Source organism: Thermobia domestica, chromosome 16, assembly GCF_964235325.1.
Source record: "Thermobia domestica chromosome 16, izTheDome1.hap1.1, whole genome shotgun sequence".
NCBI lineage: Eukaryota > Metazoa > Arthropoda > Insecta > Zygentoma > Lepismatidae > Thermobia > Thermobia domestica.
Window position 1 is genome coordinate 101,161,322 of NC_137469.1, and position 18,919 is coordinate 101,180,240.

General features: G+C 33.6%; 1 protein-coding gene across 6 annotated transcripts in view; it reads right to left on the minus strand.

Moving 5' to 3' along the window:
* Positions 1 to 18,919, minus strand: part of LOC145673281 (glycogen debranching enzyme) — a 229,431-nt gene that overhangs the window by 20,870 nt on the left and 189,642 nt on the right. For all 6 annotated transcript variants that reach the window (XM_081742834.1, XM_081742833.1, XM_081742837.1 and 3 more), the window contains 6 exons: positions 12,966 to 13,143; positions 11,069 to 11,247; positions 9,230 to 9,332; positions 3,641 to 3,866; positions 2,835 to 2,982; positions 1,383 to 1,598 (listed from right to left, as the gene is read on the minus strand). In XM_081742834.1, coding sequence (XP_081598960.1) covers positions 1,383 to 1,598; positions 2,835 to 2,982; positions 3,641 to 3,866; positions 9,230 to 9,332; positions 11,069 to 11,247; positions 12,966 to 13,143 — 1,050 coding nt within the window. The remainder of the gene's footprint in view (positions 1 to 1,382; positions 1,599 to 2,834; positions 2,983 to 3,640; positions 3,867 to 9,229; positions 9,333 to 11,068; positions 11,248 to 12,965; positions 13,144 to 18,919) is intronic.

An 18,919-nucleotide genomic window follows, 5' to 3' on the forward strand; every position in this document is an offset into this window, starting at 1 on the left:
TTTGTTGTAAGGGCAGATCCTCTATTTTATAAGATCCTTGGTATTAACTATGTTACAAAATTTTCTTCAAACTGTTCAGCCATTTTTCTGCGATGCGATTACAAACAGCAAAGAATGTTCCTTTCAATGTGGCGAATAATATGTAGAAAATGCTACCCTCGCTCTCCCCTTTAAACGGGAAATTTCAGAAACGATGGAACAAGGGCCCGTTCATTTTTAATGAAGAATTTATATTCCGAATTTCATGTCTCTAGCTTGAGCGGTTCGTGAGGTACTCAATTTTTCGCAATAAATTTTAACCCCCATATCCCCTTAGGATACGCCCTCGAACCAAAGTAAATGATAAAATCCTAGCTTGAGGTAGGTACTATGTTTCAAAATTCATCTCAGACTGTTTAGTCATTCTCGCGTGATGTGATCACAAACAACAGACGACGTCGCTTTCGATGTGCCGAATACATATATATCGTGTGTTCTAAAAATGGCGCCCATAGACCACAGAGCATTATTCCACTGGTCAAAATAAAGATAAAATTATATATACATAATTGTATATCTTTTGCCTTTTTTGAACTATCCTGAAATCAGAGCATATATGAAACTTTTGTTGAGAGTATATCTGGGAATCTCCTGCACATCCATTGCTCATTAATGAAATATACATTTTTGGATTGCGTGTGTATGACTATTTACGCCGATTGGACTACCACTACACGGTTTCTCGAATTCGAGACAGCACATTTCGGAATTTTACTTTTCCATGATTTTAGATAGGCTTAACTCTGAAACTGTGGACTTTTCCCCACAGATCCATATGAACTTTTTCTCTTATTTTGATATGAGGAATCACCTCTTCCAGTCTGTCGGTATATTCATTAACACTATATATATATGATTGTGAGATACTAAATTCTTCACCGCGGTGTCTGTGGTAGAGCGTTCACCTGTAGTGCATGGGGTCCTTAGTTCGATCTCAGCTCGCACCAAATGAACTTTGTAGTGGACAAACACCGCGTGCGTGGGTTTTCTTGAGGTTCTCCCGTTTTCTTCCACTTTCTTCATTCCACAATTTCATTCATTTTTCATCACCGTCTCCTTTAGCCTAGCCGGCATAACCATGGGACGTAACACCTAAAGATTTCACTTCATTTTCATTTTAAATTATTCGCAAAAATTATGACGACCTGCTTTCCCATTAGCATATGCATTTAATCAAAATAACGATAAAAACCTAATTCAACATGGTTGATACTTATATCCAACAATTTTCAACCGTTTTCCCGTGATTTGATCACATACACAAGATGTTCAAATTTTTCTGTCAGTTTGCTTTATAGACTGAAAATTGTGATTTAATTAAACAAAATATTTCACAAACATACCATCGGCTTCTTTCCTTTCCACTTTATTGTATGAGTATTTTCCTTCCTTGTTCATCTTTTTGAGCCATGACACAGCTCCTTTACTGAGTCCAACTAATTCAATAGCGCTTCCATCGCGAGGTGTGGCAGGTTTCCCTTTGTTGCCAGCCTTTGTACTCGAACCCATTTTGTCCATCCAGGTTCCACAATTGTGCTCGTTTCCACCAAATACAAAACCTAAAAAGGATAAAATATTTATTTGAGGATACTTAAAACTCATGGTCTCTTAAGTAAAAACAACATAGAGAGATGAACAAATGTAAGACTGGCGCTTTGGCATAGGGCAGAATCAATCCTATAAATATCCGAAAAGTGGGATTTTTTCTTTCTTTCTTTTCAAGTTACTAGTTAAATCAGCTTAACCGAAGATGTAATCACTCTTAATTCGCAATAATCCGACGAAGGAAAAAAGAAAATGATACAATGTGTCTGAACACATATACTGCCAAATTAAAAATTAATGTTCACCCTGTTTTAAAGTCATACTTGTTGGTAGAATGTCTGACACGTAATCTTGCAATCATGTTTTGGAAAGTTCGATGATGATCATGCTTCTTGTTTTACACATTTCCGAGTACGTGTTTGATGCATTATTAACTAAAGTACACCACTATAAAGATAGATTAATGTTCATTTTCAACAAAAGCTAGCTTCCACTATGCTCCATTTCAATACCATCACATATCTCTTCCACTACTTATGTAATGAAAATAACTTATGCATTTTTAATAATCTAAAAAACGATAATATAGATCCACCCTATCTACTGCGTCTTCAAGAGTTCATCAAAGAAGGAATCAATCTAAAATTCAAAATTGACATCACATAACTTGTTAAACGTAAAAAGAAAACTGACATCGATTTCTAGTTATAAAATAGTTTGTTCTACTGCAAATTACATAGAATAACTAATTTTTCCTTTTAATTTTTGCATACATGTTTTGTGCTATGCCTAAAATTCTCTTCAAGAAATAAAAAATCAGTGCTCAAGTGAGACTATAGTTCATGCCTACAGAAGGTTCGTTAAACCTCCAGTAGTTTACGCAAGATGTTTTCATAATGTGATTTGATCTTCATGTAAGAGACTCCATCTGTTGAAAAAAGTTACAGAGAAAGTATCTGAAATCGTTCAGGGTAAACTCCTAAAGACAAAATAAACACGACAGACCCATGCCATCAGTTGCCAAAAAACCTGCCACTAGCTAATATAGAGCTCTAGTTAAAAGTAAAATATCCATGTATATCTCATGACTAGAGGATATTCTAATATTTCAGTAAACATTTTTTGTATTTCCATAGTTAGAAAGTAACCAAAATCACTAGACAAAGCTGGTTTATGACAATAAAAATATTTAAAAATTCTATATATGATATATTTCCTTCCTTCTATACCTCAGTATGATTACTCGTTACCTGTTTCCAAGTTGACTCCAATTTCATTATTGAAACCTTGGTCTGTCATATGCTCATCAATGCGTGGTCCTGCGTTTCTTTCACGAAAATGCAAGCCTTGAAAGTGGCGCTGAAGAGCTTCCTGAATTACGTCTTCCAGAAGTTGCTCCTAAACAACATTAACAATAACGTTATTGCCTATAATTTTCAAACAACTAATAGAAATAAGCTATCTGCATGTTACGTAGCCATAGGAAAATATCTGATCTCAAGTTTGAAATTAAGTATCACGATAAGAAAGACTGATACACTATCTACTAATTTATTAATTTACATATTAATTAATGTATATCTGCTAGAGACTTTACGTTAGAAACGACAACAACAAAAGATTGAAAGAACTTTAGGAATTAAGCTGGTCAAACCCATTCCAACAGCTTGAGATTTCGACCACAGGACTTCCCAATTATGAAGAGAGGTTGCTATCCGTTCATCGTATTATTCAATATACTATTATTTATACACAGAAGTAAATATGTCATGCTTTTATATGCGAAGTACCAAGGAGAACGTTCAGATCTTCCTTTTGGATAATATAATAACAGACTATAGTACTTCATATAACTGAACATGGCGAACATATATAGTATGGAATTGTAACACAATACAAAATCCATACAATACGTCAGTCAAAAAAAAAAAAAAAAAAAAAAAAAAAAAAAAAAAAAAAAAGTCCTATCAGCAGCATGCAATGTGTAATGTAACAACAATAACTGAAATATGTTCCTCTACAACTCAAAATTCGTTATAGACAAGCGTTTACTGACCTTCAATCCAGGATCCACTGGTGGAGAGTCATCTGTTGGAAAGATACGAGATACTTTATCCTTAAGAATTGTATGACCATTAGGAACTTCTTCCACGTAACTCTGTATGCAGTACAACCACCACCACACCGCATCACGACAATTGAACCGCGAATTTCTACCTCCATCCAAAAGGTTTGGTATAAGGCCATGACGAAGACACGCCGCATAACCCAAAATGTGGTACCTGCAATGAAAGAAATGAGATATGTCGACTAATCACTGAATTATATGATCATTTATATAATAGCGTATAGGTAATTCTCTAGACTTCTGTACAGCGCCAATCCGACGTGGCAAGGATGTAATAAGATATCGGTAATCGTCCACTGTTATGGCCAACTAAGTTGCATATGTCATAGCCTTCAATGTTAAAATAGAAGTAGGGATATTTCGAGACTGCATAAACACTTGAATGGTGTACCAAAAGTGTTCAATGAAATTCAAATCCCGAAAAGAGTTCCTCCTTGGCTAAGCGGTTAGCGTACGCGCCTTTGGCGCGGGAGACCCGGGTTCGATTACCGGCGGGAGCTCATGCGGTTTGAATTCCACGTTAATCAGTAGGTCCACGTCTCATATAGCCTCGCTGCTGAACGGGACGTTAAACTCAAAATCAACTCAATTCAAATCTGGAAAGACTGGGTAATGGATAATAATGAAAATCAGCAGTGTGTTCTTGAATTATTTCTGTCTTGAATTTCTGTCTTGAATTATTACAGGACATGAGCGATAGCTAGATGCGTTAGCGTCTTTGAAGATAGCATCACCGGCTGGGGAGGAAGAGAGAAAGAATCAGTATGTCCTACAACATATTTTTTTCTCTTACACGATAGGTTATTTCTTGTTCATGGTTGGGATTATTTCGGCAGCTAGCACTTGTGTCGCGATTAGAAAAGCTTCACAGTATCTCAAAATAAAAATACTGAACTAGTTTAAGTATTGAATACTTTAACTAGATGAAAAATGCTTAGAAACTCGTTTGCATTCTTTTCTCATAAGTTATATAATACGTATCTTCGAAATTTCGCTCATAAAGATTAAAAGATTTACAAATTGACATATCTGAACGCACACAATTGCGGAACTTGTAATTATTACTACTACTCACTTAAAAGTGTACATGGGTTGATAATAATAAATGCAATAAATTATGTAAATCGAATATTTAATATAGGGCCACAATTTTAGCAGCTCTTAGGAAATATGTTCCTATCAATGCTAAAAACAAAATTCTACTTAAATTAAAAATTAATATTTATTATTTTTTTCGCAACTACAAATCCTACTTAGTATAAACCTGTCAAATTATAATTTAGAAGATATGTTCCACGTTCGTCTTTGAACACATGAGAACCTTATTGCTATTACTAGTATTAAAAAAATAATAATTAAAGACACACTGAAGAATTGTTATAAAACAACTTCTAAACGCAAAGAAATTATTTAGTTAAATACGGAAATAAAGTTTTGCAGTAATTAGGTTAACCTTTATTTACAGCAAATTATATATGAGCATTTTAAAAGAAAAAGGAAGTTTATAATGAGTTTCTAGTGACAACTAATTTTGATTAATATATACAATTTTGTCAATAGTAGTTGATGTAATCGATTTTCAATAGTTATGTAACTCTCAAATTAGAGGTAACATAAATTTCACGTTTTCATACAAAGTTGTGCTTAGGTGTTTACGCGCATTTTCTAGTAGGCCTTATATCTGGAGAACCACATATAGTGTAGCCAAACCCAAACCTCACTTAATTCAGTATGATGTGCTTATTCCAGGAAGAAGAAGAAGAAAAAAAACAATTTAGGGGCTGTTTAAAAATTTTGTCCCCCCTAATCCAAAAACTAATTATTAGCCAAGATTGCAATCTTTTGATCCTTTTTTTTTTTTTTTTTTTTTTTTTTTTGATCATTCCTAAAATTCTTGTTTATTTTTATTATACTTAAATTTCAAATAAAGTTTGTAATGGTACAAACCGAGTAGATAATACTACTCCCGTGAAGAATCACTTTTCCAAACGCGTCCTTCACGCGCTACCCGACAAACAACAGTTACAAATACTATTAGGTAGCCTAAAAAGTAGTAAACCTTTTGTGCACGAAAATGTATTAGTGTTCCAAATCTCAGAGTATATGAGTCAAAATGGATCAGGCCTAATATCATTGAACAGCTGACGCTAGTAGATGTGCAAAAAAGTGTTAGGATTCTTATAATCGAGCCGTGAAGATGAATGAACTTTCCGAAAGATGTGCTACATGTTACTATTTTATTTCGATGAAGGTGCAAATACTGCGCAGCTTCGTGAAGAAATTTGTGCTGTTTATGGGCAAAATACGTTAACAAACAGCCAAAAGCTGGTTCTGAAGCTTTCGTTCTGGAAGTTTCGAAGTCCAAGATGCTCCTCTCAGTGGCAACCAGGGTGGAAAAAAATCCTATTTTTTTTAAAAAAAATCATTTTTGTTGATTTTTTTTATTTAAATCGATTTTTTTGATTTAAAATCAAATCTTTCTCCTAGTATAATACAAGTCGCGAACTGAAGAAAAAGCATTAGGAATTAGTATTAAATGCTAATTAAGTGAACCATTTAAGTGAAAGTATTGGGGTTGAATTTTGAATTATCCCCAATCGTTAACCTATATCAATCCCAAACAATGTTTCTTAACCCTTTTAAATTATGGCTCTTTTTAAAAGTAAATTATAGACTTTTAGTCAAGCAGCTACAGCACCATCTCTATTTATCCTAGGATCATGGTACATACATGTACTTTCTTTAGAACAGAACAGGTTTTGAAACGGTAACATTCACATTTCCTTATCACATCCATGAAGCGGGAAATTTTGAGAGTAATCGGCATTTTTTTTTACTTTTTTTTTAAAATTTTGATCCCCTCTGGATTCCCCTGTGTTATCGCACAGATCTCAAAATCAACTGGGAAATACTAAGGGGTGTACTAAATGTGTGTACAAAATTTCAAGCTTCTATCTTGAGTAGTAAGGGTGAGGAAACTATTTAACAATGAGCTAAGAACATTCCTACAATGTCCCAGATGACCCGGATGTAATACAAAAATTTCCTCAGACATCCCTATTTATCCTAGGATAATGATTTGTATATTATTCTCTTCAAAATAAAATAAATTTTCAAACGGTACCATTTAAATGTCTCCATCATGTATCTGGGGCGGGTAAATCACGAAAAAAGGAATTTTCTGTTTTTTTTTTTTTTTTAATTTTTACCTCTGTGGACCCCACCCCTGTTTTAAGGCAGAGATCTGAAACAAATCTGAAAAATACTGAGGGGTGCACTGAGTAAATGTGCAAAATATCAATCTTGTAGGTGCAAAAGTAAGCTCGCGAAAAATAATACCCCAAATACCCCAGATTCCCGTATAAAACACGATCTCAGGGAACAGTTTCCTGAGACATCCCAATTTATTCTAGGAGCATAGTACGTACATCATTTTCTTTAGAATAAAACAGCCTTTCAAACGGTACCATTCATATGTCTCCATCTGAGGCGGGAAAATCACGAAAAAAGCTACTTTTTGTTAAAAATATCCTTTTTTTAAAAACATTTTTGCCCCTCTGGACCCCGCTGTTTCCACGCAGAGATCTGAAAACATCTGAAAATTATTAAGAGGTGCACTGAAAGAGTGTGCAAAATTTCAGTCTTCTGAATGCAAAATGTAACCCGCCAAAAAATACGTACGCATAATAAAAAATATCTTTTTAAATTTATGACGTCATCAAACACTATGCCTCAACGCAGAAAGGCGTGAAAGCATATGTTACGTGTTCTAAAATGCATCCAGTCTTGAAGAAAATGAAGTAAAAAGCCTTAGTGGTACTTTTTTAATTGAATAATGAAGATTCTACCATATCACCTAAAAATTGGTGATATAATTTAGAAGGTTAATCATTAAGGAAAAAGTACAGCAACGTTTATCAAAAAGACATTTTTTTCACAAAAGTTACTGATATTTGGCAGGGGCCTATTTTTAAAAACTCAGAACTAGCTTGCGGCATGAAATACATAAATTTCGCTTAAAGTTATAACAAAAAAAAAAAAAAAAAAAAAAAGCCCTATTATCTGGGAACAAACAAACAGACACGCACAAAAAAGAATTTTCGTCTTAAATGCCGATGGTGATTTCCCCGTTGGAATAGTTAACGATTTTAAAACCCAAACCCAATGTTACGAAAAGAAAAAAGCAGGATTGCTCCGTTACCTATTCAAAGAGGATTTTCCCTAATCATCCTCTACATGACACTAGTTTTATACTATACTGTACATTTGAGTCTCATTGTATTATGATTATTAACTTCCATAATCGAAATAACAGAACAGAAACGGGATTTTACTTATTTTCACTTTAAATTAATTTTATTTAGGAATTCGATTTAAATCAACGATTTTTATTTTAAAAATCAAGTGATTTAAATCGTGATTTAAATCAGACTAATTTAAATCAATCCACCCTGGTGGCAACCCATCACACCAAAAGTGGATAATATTTTGGCAAAATTCGTGCGACACTAGCATTTAAGCAGTTATTACATCGATACTGACCTAAACATCCATCACTAAACAGCATTAAACCATTTGGAGAAAGGTGGCTACAAAAAGAAACTCGACATTTGGGTGCCACATAATTTGACTCAAAAACATTTACTCGATCGAATTTTCATCTGCGAATCTCTACTGAAACGTAACGAAGTCGTGCTGTTTCTGAAGCAGTTGATCACGTGTGATGGTAAGTCAATAACCTATAACAACAATGTACGAAAAAGATCGTACTCGAAGCTAAGAGAAGCTCCACAGTCCATGACAGCCAACACTGACGCCCACGAAGGTTATGCTGTATGTTTGGTGGGATTGGAAGGGTTTGGTGCATCTCGAGCTGCTGCCACCAGGCAAAAGTATACACTCAGATCTGTACTGTCGATAATTGCAGCGAGTGCATCTAGCAATTTGAACGAAACAACTGAAACTGGTCCAAAGGAATGGTGTCGTACACCACACTGGCAACGCCAGATCGCATACATCTTCAACGATCTGTCAGAAATAGCGAGAACTTGGCTGGGAAATTTTAATCCACTGTATGTCCTGGACCTGCAACCGTCAAATTATCATCTTTATTCGGGCTCTGGAATTGTCTTAAGTTAGTTTCAGAAGAAGCCTATAAAAACTATGTTAAAAAAATTACAAAAGTTCTATAGTGAGGGATTACTGTGATGCCAGAAAAATAGCAGAGGGTTGTCAAACAGAATGGTGCATATGTGGTTTTATAATGTTCTCAAATCACAATAAAATATGCTCAATTTTGAGCTACAAAGGTTCAATACTTTCTAGACATTACTGGTATTACATGAAAATTAAGGTATTCATTGCACGAAGACACAAAAATCCTTATCACATTATTACAGAATATTGTGAAAAACATATTCTATTGTTCTTGGTAAACACGATACTATACAATAGTTTTACAAATTAAACTGAATTATATGCTGTAAAAAATGGAAATAAAAGCAACATAGGAAATACCTGGCTTCTTGATGTCTTCCAGTCAATATAAAGAGACCTCTAAGTGCAATGAAAGTATCTCTTCCCCAATTACGCATATAACCAGTAGAGAAATGTGGAAGACCTGCAAAAATGTAATATTACAGTACACAAATAATAAAGCAACGAACTAAAATAATTCACTATTTATGAACATGTTATATGTCACATGCAAATACAGAAAATGTTAATACTTCCTGATAATGATAATACGCATAATACCAATTTTGATTTCTTAAGTGGATGTTAAACAAAATAATTAACGATGTTTCCATACTACCAAATGTGTTTTAAGATTTAATTTGATCTCAAGTACAGGTAAAGATAGCAAAAATTTTGTTTAAATGATTCATTCCGAGAAAGCTTTCCTGTGGCTAAATGGTTAGTAGCTATCTCTTGGAGGAGACGTGTTTTCGATTCTCGAAGAAGGCACATGTAATCCCGATCCCACGTTAAAAATGTTGGCCTACGTCACACACAGCCTTGGTATTAAAAAGGACGTTAATCAAACAAACAAATAACATGGAAACAGAAAAAGGTATATATTGATAATCATGGGAAGATATAATAAACTGTGAATATTAACATTTTGAAAGCAATTTTTCGTTACAAAATATGACGCAAATTATAACTGCTTTCCTAGCGCTTGGCATGGGTAGTCTTTCATTATCTTTCCTGTAAAGGAAGATATGCGTGGTAACTACGTAAGAAAAGAAAAAGGAAAAAAAAAGAATTAAGAAAGGAAGACAAAAAGTACGAAAAACAAAACAATACGTAAGCAAAACAGAAAGTAAGAATGAATAAATGAAAGAAGAAAGCAAACAAGATAAACATTATTTTGAGACAATACTGAAATTTGTGGCCATCATTTTATTTTTCTTGATGTCATACGGTACAAACAAACCAAAACTTCTTATGGGATGTAACTCAATATTTTGTTCTTTCCAATTATTTTCACGAGAATATATAATGTAAAATTACACTTTAAGAACTAATATAAAATAATTTTAAAACTGCCTTCTATTTAACGAAGTGTAAGGTAAATCAAAATATGAAAATATGACGTGAAAATGCGTAAAGTAACATACTAAGATAATCATCCCCAAATAAACTATATTTTCTACTACTACCTATAGGCAGAGTTCGTAGTTTGAGGGAAATTTTGTAGGTAAATTTAGAAAAAGGGGAAAAAGGGATTCTTTAACATAAAACGTGAAAATTCAAGGAAATTCTCGTGCAGGCTGGTTGAACTTTTTTATTCTTCAGAAATTAACCAATACAATAGTGTGTGTATGTTCAAAGTAACATAATTTGTACCTATTTAAGTAAAGTGAAGGAAAAAGTAAAAGAAATAGAAGCATATAACAAATGTGGTTGGCACTTCCTTTAATAAAGTTAAATTAATCCTATTACATAGCATCTGTCATAGGAACTGGACACTCAAAAACTAGGGAAAATTCAATAAGAAAAGGAAAAATTGTGTGCCAGTTAGGGGAAGTTCTTATAAGGAAACCTACAAACACTGTCTATATGTACTGCTTAAGTTGTACAAATAAATGAATTCAAAGAATGAAACTCCTGAAATTGCTGCATACTGGACAAAAGAAGTATCTAAACATCGTCTGACTGTGTGTCTTTAATATGCTACATTGCGTATATTTCCACTTTATTCTATCGGAATAAAATAACATTTAACTGCAAAAAGAGACTGTTGTGCCAATTCATCATTACATTTGTTTTGACACATTATAAATCAGAAAAAATATTATTATTATATGTGAAAAATATGATGATTAGTTTATGACCTAATTCTCACATTACCTGCAGATAATGTTACACATGCTTGCTCCTGTTCTCCTTTTTCATTGACTCTTGTTGGTGGCAAGGGTGGAGCCAAATTTGGAGAAAGCTGAGGTAAAGGTGACGAACGAACTACTCCTCCACATTGGACAGAGCCAAGAGCAAGTCCCTTCAAAAATGTTGATCCTTTCTTGACAAAACTGAAAGAAATTAAAATTATAGTTAATATATGACAAGGATTAGTGAGATTAGTCTCAAAGTTATTTCTAGAAATCAATTGCATTTAGAATCGAACGCAGGGAAATTTAAAGCTATGTGGTGTTGTATACTATAATTTTATATCTTCTCAATTTAGACTTCCAGTTTTGTTTGAAATCACTATATTGCTTTTTTTTTTTTTTTTTTTTTCTAGTACAGACAAATCTAGTACAGACAAATAGTATAAAAACTTTATCCGAAAATCACGTTCTCTCTTTTATACGAGGTCTGACACAAAAAGTAATTTATATTACATAAACGGAAGAAGCTGCATTAGATTAATTAGTATCCTGTTGAAACATCACACTTTCCATGAAGTTTGGACTTGTCCGACCGTAGCAGTTCCGAGTAAGCATCATTCTGTGAACATGTGTAAAAGTGATATGTCGGAAAATGGGTAGTTTGAAGGAAACAAAGGATTTATATCGAGTTTGAAAAGCTCTAAGTCACCAACTGAAGCATTCCAAGGCATACGATGATATTTCTATGTTCAGAGAACAAGTCTTTTACTGAAATAACGTTTCTCGAAGGGGAGGGAATAATCGTTTGGGCGGCCAGCTGTCTTCAGTTACTTACACAAACTTCAACACAGTACGCGAGATAATGAAAAGTGACCGAAGTTTGAATGCATGCTGTGGCTGAACTAGTGAACTTGGATAGGGAATGTAATTTCAACGAATTATCACAGAAGAAATAAATGTACGGAAAATCTGTGCCAAAAATCTCTCGCAGGATTAAAATAAGTGCCATCAAGAATTGTGTGCGGACATGTTACAATGTATCAAAAATGAAACAAACTTCACGGAATCTGTAATCATGTGCGACGGAACATGAATTTTTACCTACGACTCTGATATCAAGCTGCAATCCATCCAGTGGAAATGGCCCGGTTCTCCTAGACCGAAAAAAGCACGCATGTCGCTCTCAAAATTTACGGCAATGTTGCTTATATTCTTCGTCATTTACGGAATTGTAATGTTTGAATGGGTTCCAACTGAAGGCACAATCAGTACTACTACACTGAAATTCTCACCAAGACTTCGAGAAAAAGTGAGGAGAAAGACACCTTGGAACGGTAGGAAATTGGAGGGATTCTGGCGCCTAAAAACATTACTGTCATGAAACATCTACTCACCTGGTTTAGCACCATGTGATTTTTTTCACTACCCGAGACACAAGCCTGGCCTCAAGAGGAGACTTTTGGTCGCAGTTGAAGTCATGTCGGAAAGGCAGACCTCTTACGTGAACTCACAGAAAATGACTACCAGTATTGATGTGTCGACAGCGAATGCAGTAAAGGACTAGTTCGAAGATAATGACCACATTAGACATTAATGCGGTAAGTACCACAACTTTTAAGTCCAGTGTCACACACTTCGTATTATGTGAGTACATTTGAATTTCAAGTACAGGAGAACCCAGAGAAAATCCACGGACATCGTGTTGTTCACCACAAGCTCACTTGGCCTAGGATCGAACCAGGGTTCCCTAGATCTAGAGATGAGAGCTCTACCATGCCCCCTATACAGGAAGAAATAAGTCGATATACTTTTTGTTTGCACTCCTGACTTCACATTAACATTCACGCGTGTTACCATTTATAAACACCAATGCATTAAACATATGGTTATTCTTAATTGTATTTCAAAAATGAACTTACTCTGACATCAGATGCCACACTTGATTCAGAAGAGATAAATATACTCCTGTGATAACAGCATCAAAGTAGCTTGGCACAAGATACCTGGGGATTTCCTTCAATGCTTGTAAACTCTTGTCCATCCAGAGGCCCAATTCTAATGTTCCCGGCTCTTGCTTTAGTCGATTCGACACATAATCTAGAAAAAAATTTAAATTCTACATGACAAAAGGACATTAAAAACGAGAAGAAAAGCAGTAGTTACTTATTATTATTATTACATACGAGCCGGGTTATCTTGAAAAAGAAAGTGATACTTGCAGAAAACCTTTAGTTATACGTAGAAATCTAAACTATACTTGAAGAAAAAAAAAAAAAAAAAAAAAGCAACAATCCTTGTTTAACAATATTGCAACATTTTCTATGATTAACAGCTAATAATAAAAAGTGTGCGAATATTACTCACAGAAAGCACAATTGAAAGTAAATTTTTAGTTATGCAATACAAGAATAGATAATTACTAGTTGAACATATAATTAGAACACATTTCAAAATTCGACAATACTGACTGTGTGTTTTTGTAATTATGATGATCATCAACAATTTTTAACTTCCCATTTACGTATATTTCTGGCATGTTATTCGAATGCTTCTCCTCGGTATGTTTGTGCTAAATTGTAAAGATGTTGGCTAATCACATTATACGGTATAGCGCTTCAGTAGCTAAAACTAAATTGTAAAAATCAATGTATTTCATACTCTAATCAGTATTAGGTACCTATTTTGCATATTATATATATATATATATATATATATATATATATATATATATAATTTATTATACATGTAATTTATTATATATAATATTACATATAATATAAAGGTGCACTTATTAAGAAGATATAAATTAATAGTTTCTATTTCTGATAGTTTCTAATTTATATAGGCTTAATAAGTGCACTTTTAGTGATTATATATAACAAATAGAAAATAGATACGTAATACTTCCATAAAGTGTTGTACTGGTTGAAGTATGAAATACATGGATTCTCACAATTTAGTATTTGCTACTGAAGTATTTCACCCTATAATGTGAATAGCCAACTAGCTTCATAATTTAGCTTATATAACACACTACGGAAAAGCATTCGAGTAACATGCCAGAAATATAGAGAAAGTTAAAAATTGTTGATCACCACTGCAGGAATACACAAAGATCAGACTTATGTCAATACATAATTATCCGTTTATGTAATCAAAGTGTGAAAATACATACTCTGATTTTCAAGTATGGCCATTTTTTGTCCTTTTTGTCCTCCTACTTGTACTACTGACTTTATATATATATATATATTGTCAAGACCATAGATAATTATTAATTATTGGTTTAATTTGTTTAGTTTAATTGTAGTATGGTCTTGAGTTTCAGGAGACCTAATTTACTCTTGTTTATCTTTAAAGAGATATGTGCAGAGAATACAGTATGTGTATACTTCAAATTGTATGAATTCTAGTCTATCAACAAGAGCTTGTAATGTTATGTAATAAATTTGTTAACATCCACACTTTTCTTCGGACAATGAGGACATCAAGAAAGTGACATTGTTTCGTGTCATCATGATTGAATTGAGGTTGTGAGAATTTGGTTGAATAAGATCTTTTTAGATCTGGGACGCACGTGGATGAAAATCGGCCCGAGTGCTGAAACCGTATTACTGGATCGTCAGCAGTTTGAGTTGTATAAAAACCTTTTATTTTATTCAATGGTATCATTATTAGAGGATCACTGTCAGAGGATCAATATTAGAGAAGTAGCATTTAAAGTTCTACAATTCGTCAAGTTAAAACATTATTAACTTCAAATACTAAGAGAACAGTCTAAGAAGTTCAACGTTGAAATACAACCGACTGCTGTTACTAGTATACGATCATTCAGTGCTTGGTTCCACTAATCATCAACAACAGGTATGTGTCACAACCAAATTCTGTGCTAATCCAATTCGTTATACATGATTTACACATTAAATTACACTTTCTTAAGTCTTCATTACAAAAACAACACTTCACACATAAATGATTACTAGTTCTGTTAAAATACACATGTTTAAGTAGACATTGTTGTTATCATTTTAATAGGGCTCTGGTTGGCCCTCAAACAATGCAACCAGTGGTGGAGTATCCCCAAAACTTACCTCTCATATAAATGAAAGTAGATATAGATTTGCTTCATGCAAATTAGATCAATCTGGGGAGCTCAGAGTGCTCTACATATTCAAGTTTTACTAAATTTTATCAAAAGCAACCCAGGTTGGCATGGTGGAGAATGCTTTGGGTTCGATTCCCGCAAGAATTATAAGTAGAACTAGTTTAGTATAACCACCAAGGCATGGTTGTTTACATCCCGCATTCTTGCTTGATAGTTGCTAAACCCTCCCGCCCACCCTCGCGAAATGTGTAAAACAGTGATGAAGTTAAATAATAATAATAATAATGACTAATTTTTCCATTTGGTAACAATAATTATGTGTGTAGTTAATAAGTTAGAAGTAAACATAAGAATTCCTTATGAATTATTAAGAAATGGTTGTGTTATAAAAGTATATTTGCCTTATTACATGATTAATACAAAAGGTGTTTGTGTACAAGCTTATACGAAGGGTTTAGAATTATATAATGTGTGTATACATATTTTAGAATAAGTATAGTTTAATGACGGAAAGACGAATTATAACTAGAGCACAGAAAGCATTAGAAGGTGTAGACGTAGGAGTCGATAAGTTAGTACGTTTATTAACACCACCGCGGGGACGCAAGAAGTTAAACGAGGACTGTGTAGTAGATCAGACAATAGGAACACCAAGTTTTAGACCGGGTCCAGTTTCAAATTTTCCAGGTAGTCCTGTATCGGTAAAAACGTTTGATTTCCCACGTGAATTTGAAGAAATAAATCCAGATATAAAAGAAGAAAAACAAGTAAAAATAAATAAGGAACAGGAAGAACCTAGAATAGAATTAGAAAATAAAGATATGGCGACATCAGATAGAAGAGTAGCAATATTTACGGATATGAGTAGATTACCAAAGTTTGACTTAATAAACGATCAAGACATAGTTGCGTTCTTTGATGAGTTCGATGACGCTTGCGAAATAGCAGGGTACGATGAAGACAAAAGGAAAACACTGCTAACCACAGTTTTCAAAGGTGTAGGTAGACAATGGGTAAAGCTATTTTTGAAAAGAAAAAATGTAGCTGACATTTCCTATAAAGATCTACAAAAGGATTTGATAGAAGAATTTACAAATTCTAATTTTAACCTAGATTTAGAAGACAGGATTAGAGACAGGTTACAGAGAGAAGATGAACCTGTGATAAATTTCGCGTATGATATTCTTACATTAGCAGATAGAATAGATGAGAAAATGAACGATACAAAGAAAATAGGATTAATAGCAGCAGGACTTTTGCCATATTTTATGGAAAAATAGGAACAAAAACTTTTGTATCATTAGAAGAATTCTTAGAAGAATTACAAAAAGTAGAGAAAAATAAGTATAAAATAGAAAGGAGACAGAAGAGAGATAATAAAGATAGGAAAGTAACGGTGAAAGATTTATTAAAGAAAATGAAAGAACAAGTAGAAAGTGACGATAGTGACATAGAAATAGATAAGCTATTAATCAGAAAAAAAGAAGACAAAGAAATTAAGAAAGAGCCAGTTAGTGTTGCGCAAATTTCAAAATTAGAAAAGAAAATTGAGGATTTACAAGTAGCATTAACGAATGCATCACAGTTCAATCATAATAAGGATCAAGGTCAGGAGTCAAACGGTAGTCAGGATCAAGGCCAAAATAGAGAACATAGGTCAGATCGAGGAAAAGGATTTAGAGGAAGAAATTTTAGAAATCAGAAATTTCGCGGAAACAATAGAAACTATGACAGTAATCAGTCGTATAATGGCAAATATAATAATGGAAATAATAGAGGTCGTGGAAACAATTACAGATCTGGTAACGGAAGAGGACAAAGAAATTTCAGGAGAAATTGGCGCGGAAGAGGTTTTCAAAATAATTTCCCGAATAATTATCAATATAATCCGCAATTTCAGCCTAATTTTCCGCCGCAATATTATCAACAGATACCAATGGTATCTCAACAACCTCCACAGTCTCAGTCTGCGGTACCAACAATGGTTCCACAACAATTAAATGGAGTGACATATTATAATCCAACTACTCAGTCTTTAAACTGAAACAAACTGTAAATGAACGAGGCACATTTACAGGTAATAGAGTTAGGAAGATTAGAGAAATAGTAGCCTCAATAGATTGTGACAATGAAATGGTATTTTTACCAGTTTACATAGCAAACCGAAGAATAAGATCAACAATTGATACGGGATCACAATTGTCAATAATAAGTGATAAATTATTACCGACAAACGCAATAGTCATTCCGGAGAAAACCCAAATTAGAGGCATCACACAAAATTCATTGACAATTGATAAAGTAGCAATTGTTCAATTTACAATAAATGGTAGCAATTTTCACCATAGATTTAGAGTTATTAAGGATTTTCCTAATCAAATTTTAATTGGTAATGACTTTTTACACCCGCACAATTGTCAAATTCATTACGGCAAGAGACAGATTATTTTGCAAAGATTTGGTCGACCTCCAAACAAAAATAGGAATAATAATAATAATCCACTAAATGTTTCTGAAAGAATATCGCATATTCTAAGGGTATGCATGGTTCCGAAATTTGTTGTAGCAAAGAAAACATTTTTAGATCCCAGAAGTAGAGTAATTGTTCCATTAAAATTGGTAAATTCGTGGACAAATCAAGAATATTTATTGGAACCTAATAGAGAAACGGAACAGAGGAAAAATATTTTTATTCCTAGGGCACTATTAGCACCAAATCAAACGTTGTTGGAAATAGTAAATCCTACTCAGAAACGGGTATGGTTAACTCGTAATACAGAGATCGGAAAAGCAGAAGATTATGTTGAAGATCAGGAGTTGATAAATCAGGGTTTGACACAGCAAGAGATTGACGAAGTGATACAATCTAGAAAAGAGTTTGATAAAACAAAGTTAAACATAGGTGAAAAAACGGAAGATAGGATAAGACAAAAATTGGAAACTTTATGTCGAGTTTAATTGTAGTATGGTCTTGAGTTTCAGGAGACCTAATTTACTCTTGTTTATCTTTAAAGAGATATGTGCAGAGAATACAGTATGTGTATACTTCAAATTGTATGAATTCTAGTCTATCAACAAGAGCTTGTAATGTTATGTAATAAATTTGTTAACATCCACACTTTTCTTCGGACAATGAGGACATCAAGAAAGTGACATTGTTTCGTGTCATCATGATTGAATTGAGGTTGTGAGAATTTGGTTGAATAAGATCTTTTTAGATCTGGGACGCACGTGGATGAAAATCGGCCCGAGTGCTGAAACCGTATTACTGGATCGTCAGCAGTTTGAGTTGTATTAAAACCTTTTATTTTATTCAATGGTATCATTATTAGAGGATCACTGTCAGAGGATCAATATTAGAGAAGTAGCATTTAAAGTTCTACAATTCGTCAAGTTAAAACATTATTAACTTCAAATACTAAGAGAACAGTCTAAGAAGTTCAACGTTGAAATACAACCGACTGCTGTTACTAGTATACGATCATTCAGTGCTTGGTTCCACTAATCATCAACAACAGGTATGTGTCACAACCAAATTCTGTGCTAATCCAATTCGTTATACATGATTTACACATTAAATTACACTTTCTTAAGTCTTCATTACAAAAACAACACTTCACACATAAATGATTACTAGTTCTGTTAAAATACACATGTTTAAGTAGACATTGTTGTTATCATTTTAATAGGGCTCTGGTTGGCCCTCAAACAATGCAACCAGTGGTGGAGTATCCCCAAACTTACCTCTCATATAAATGAAAGTAGATA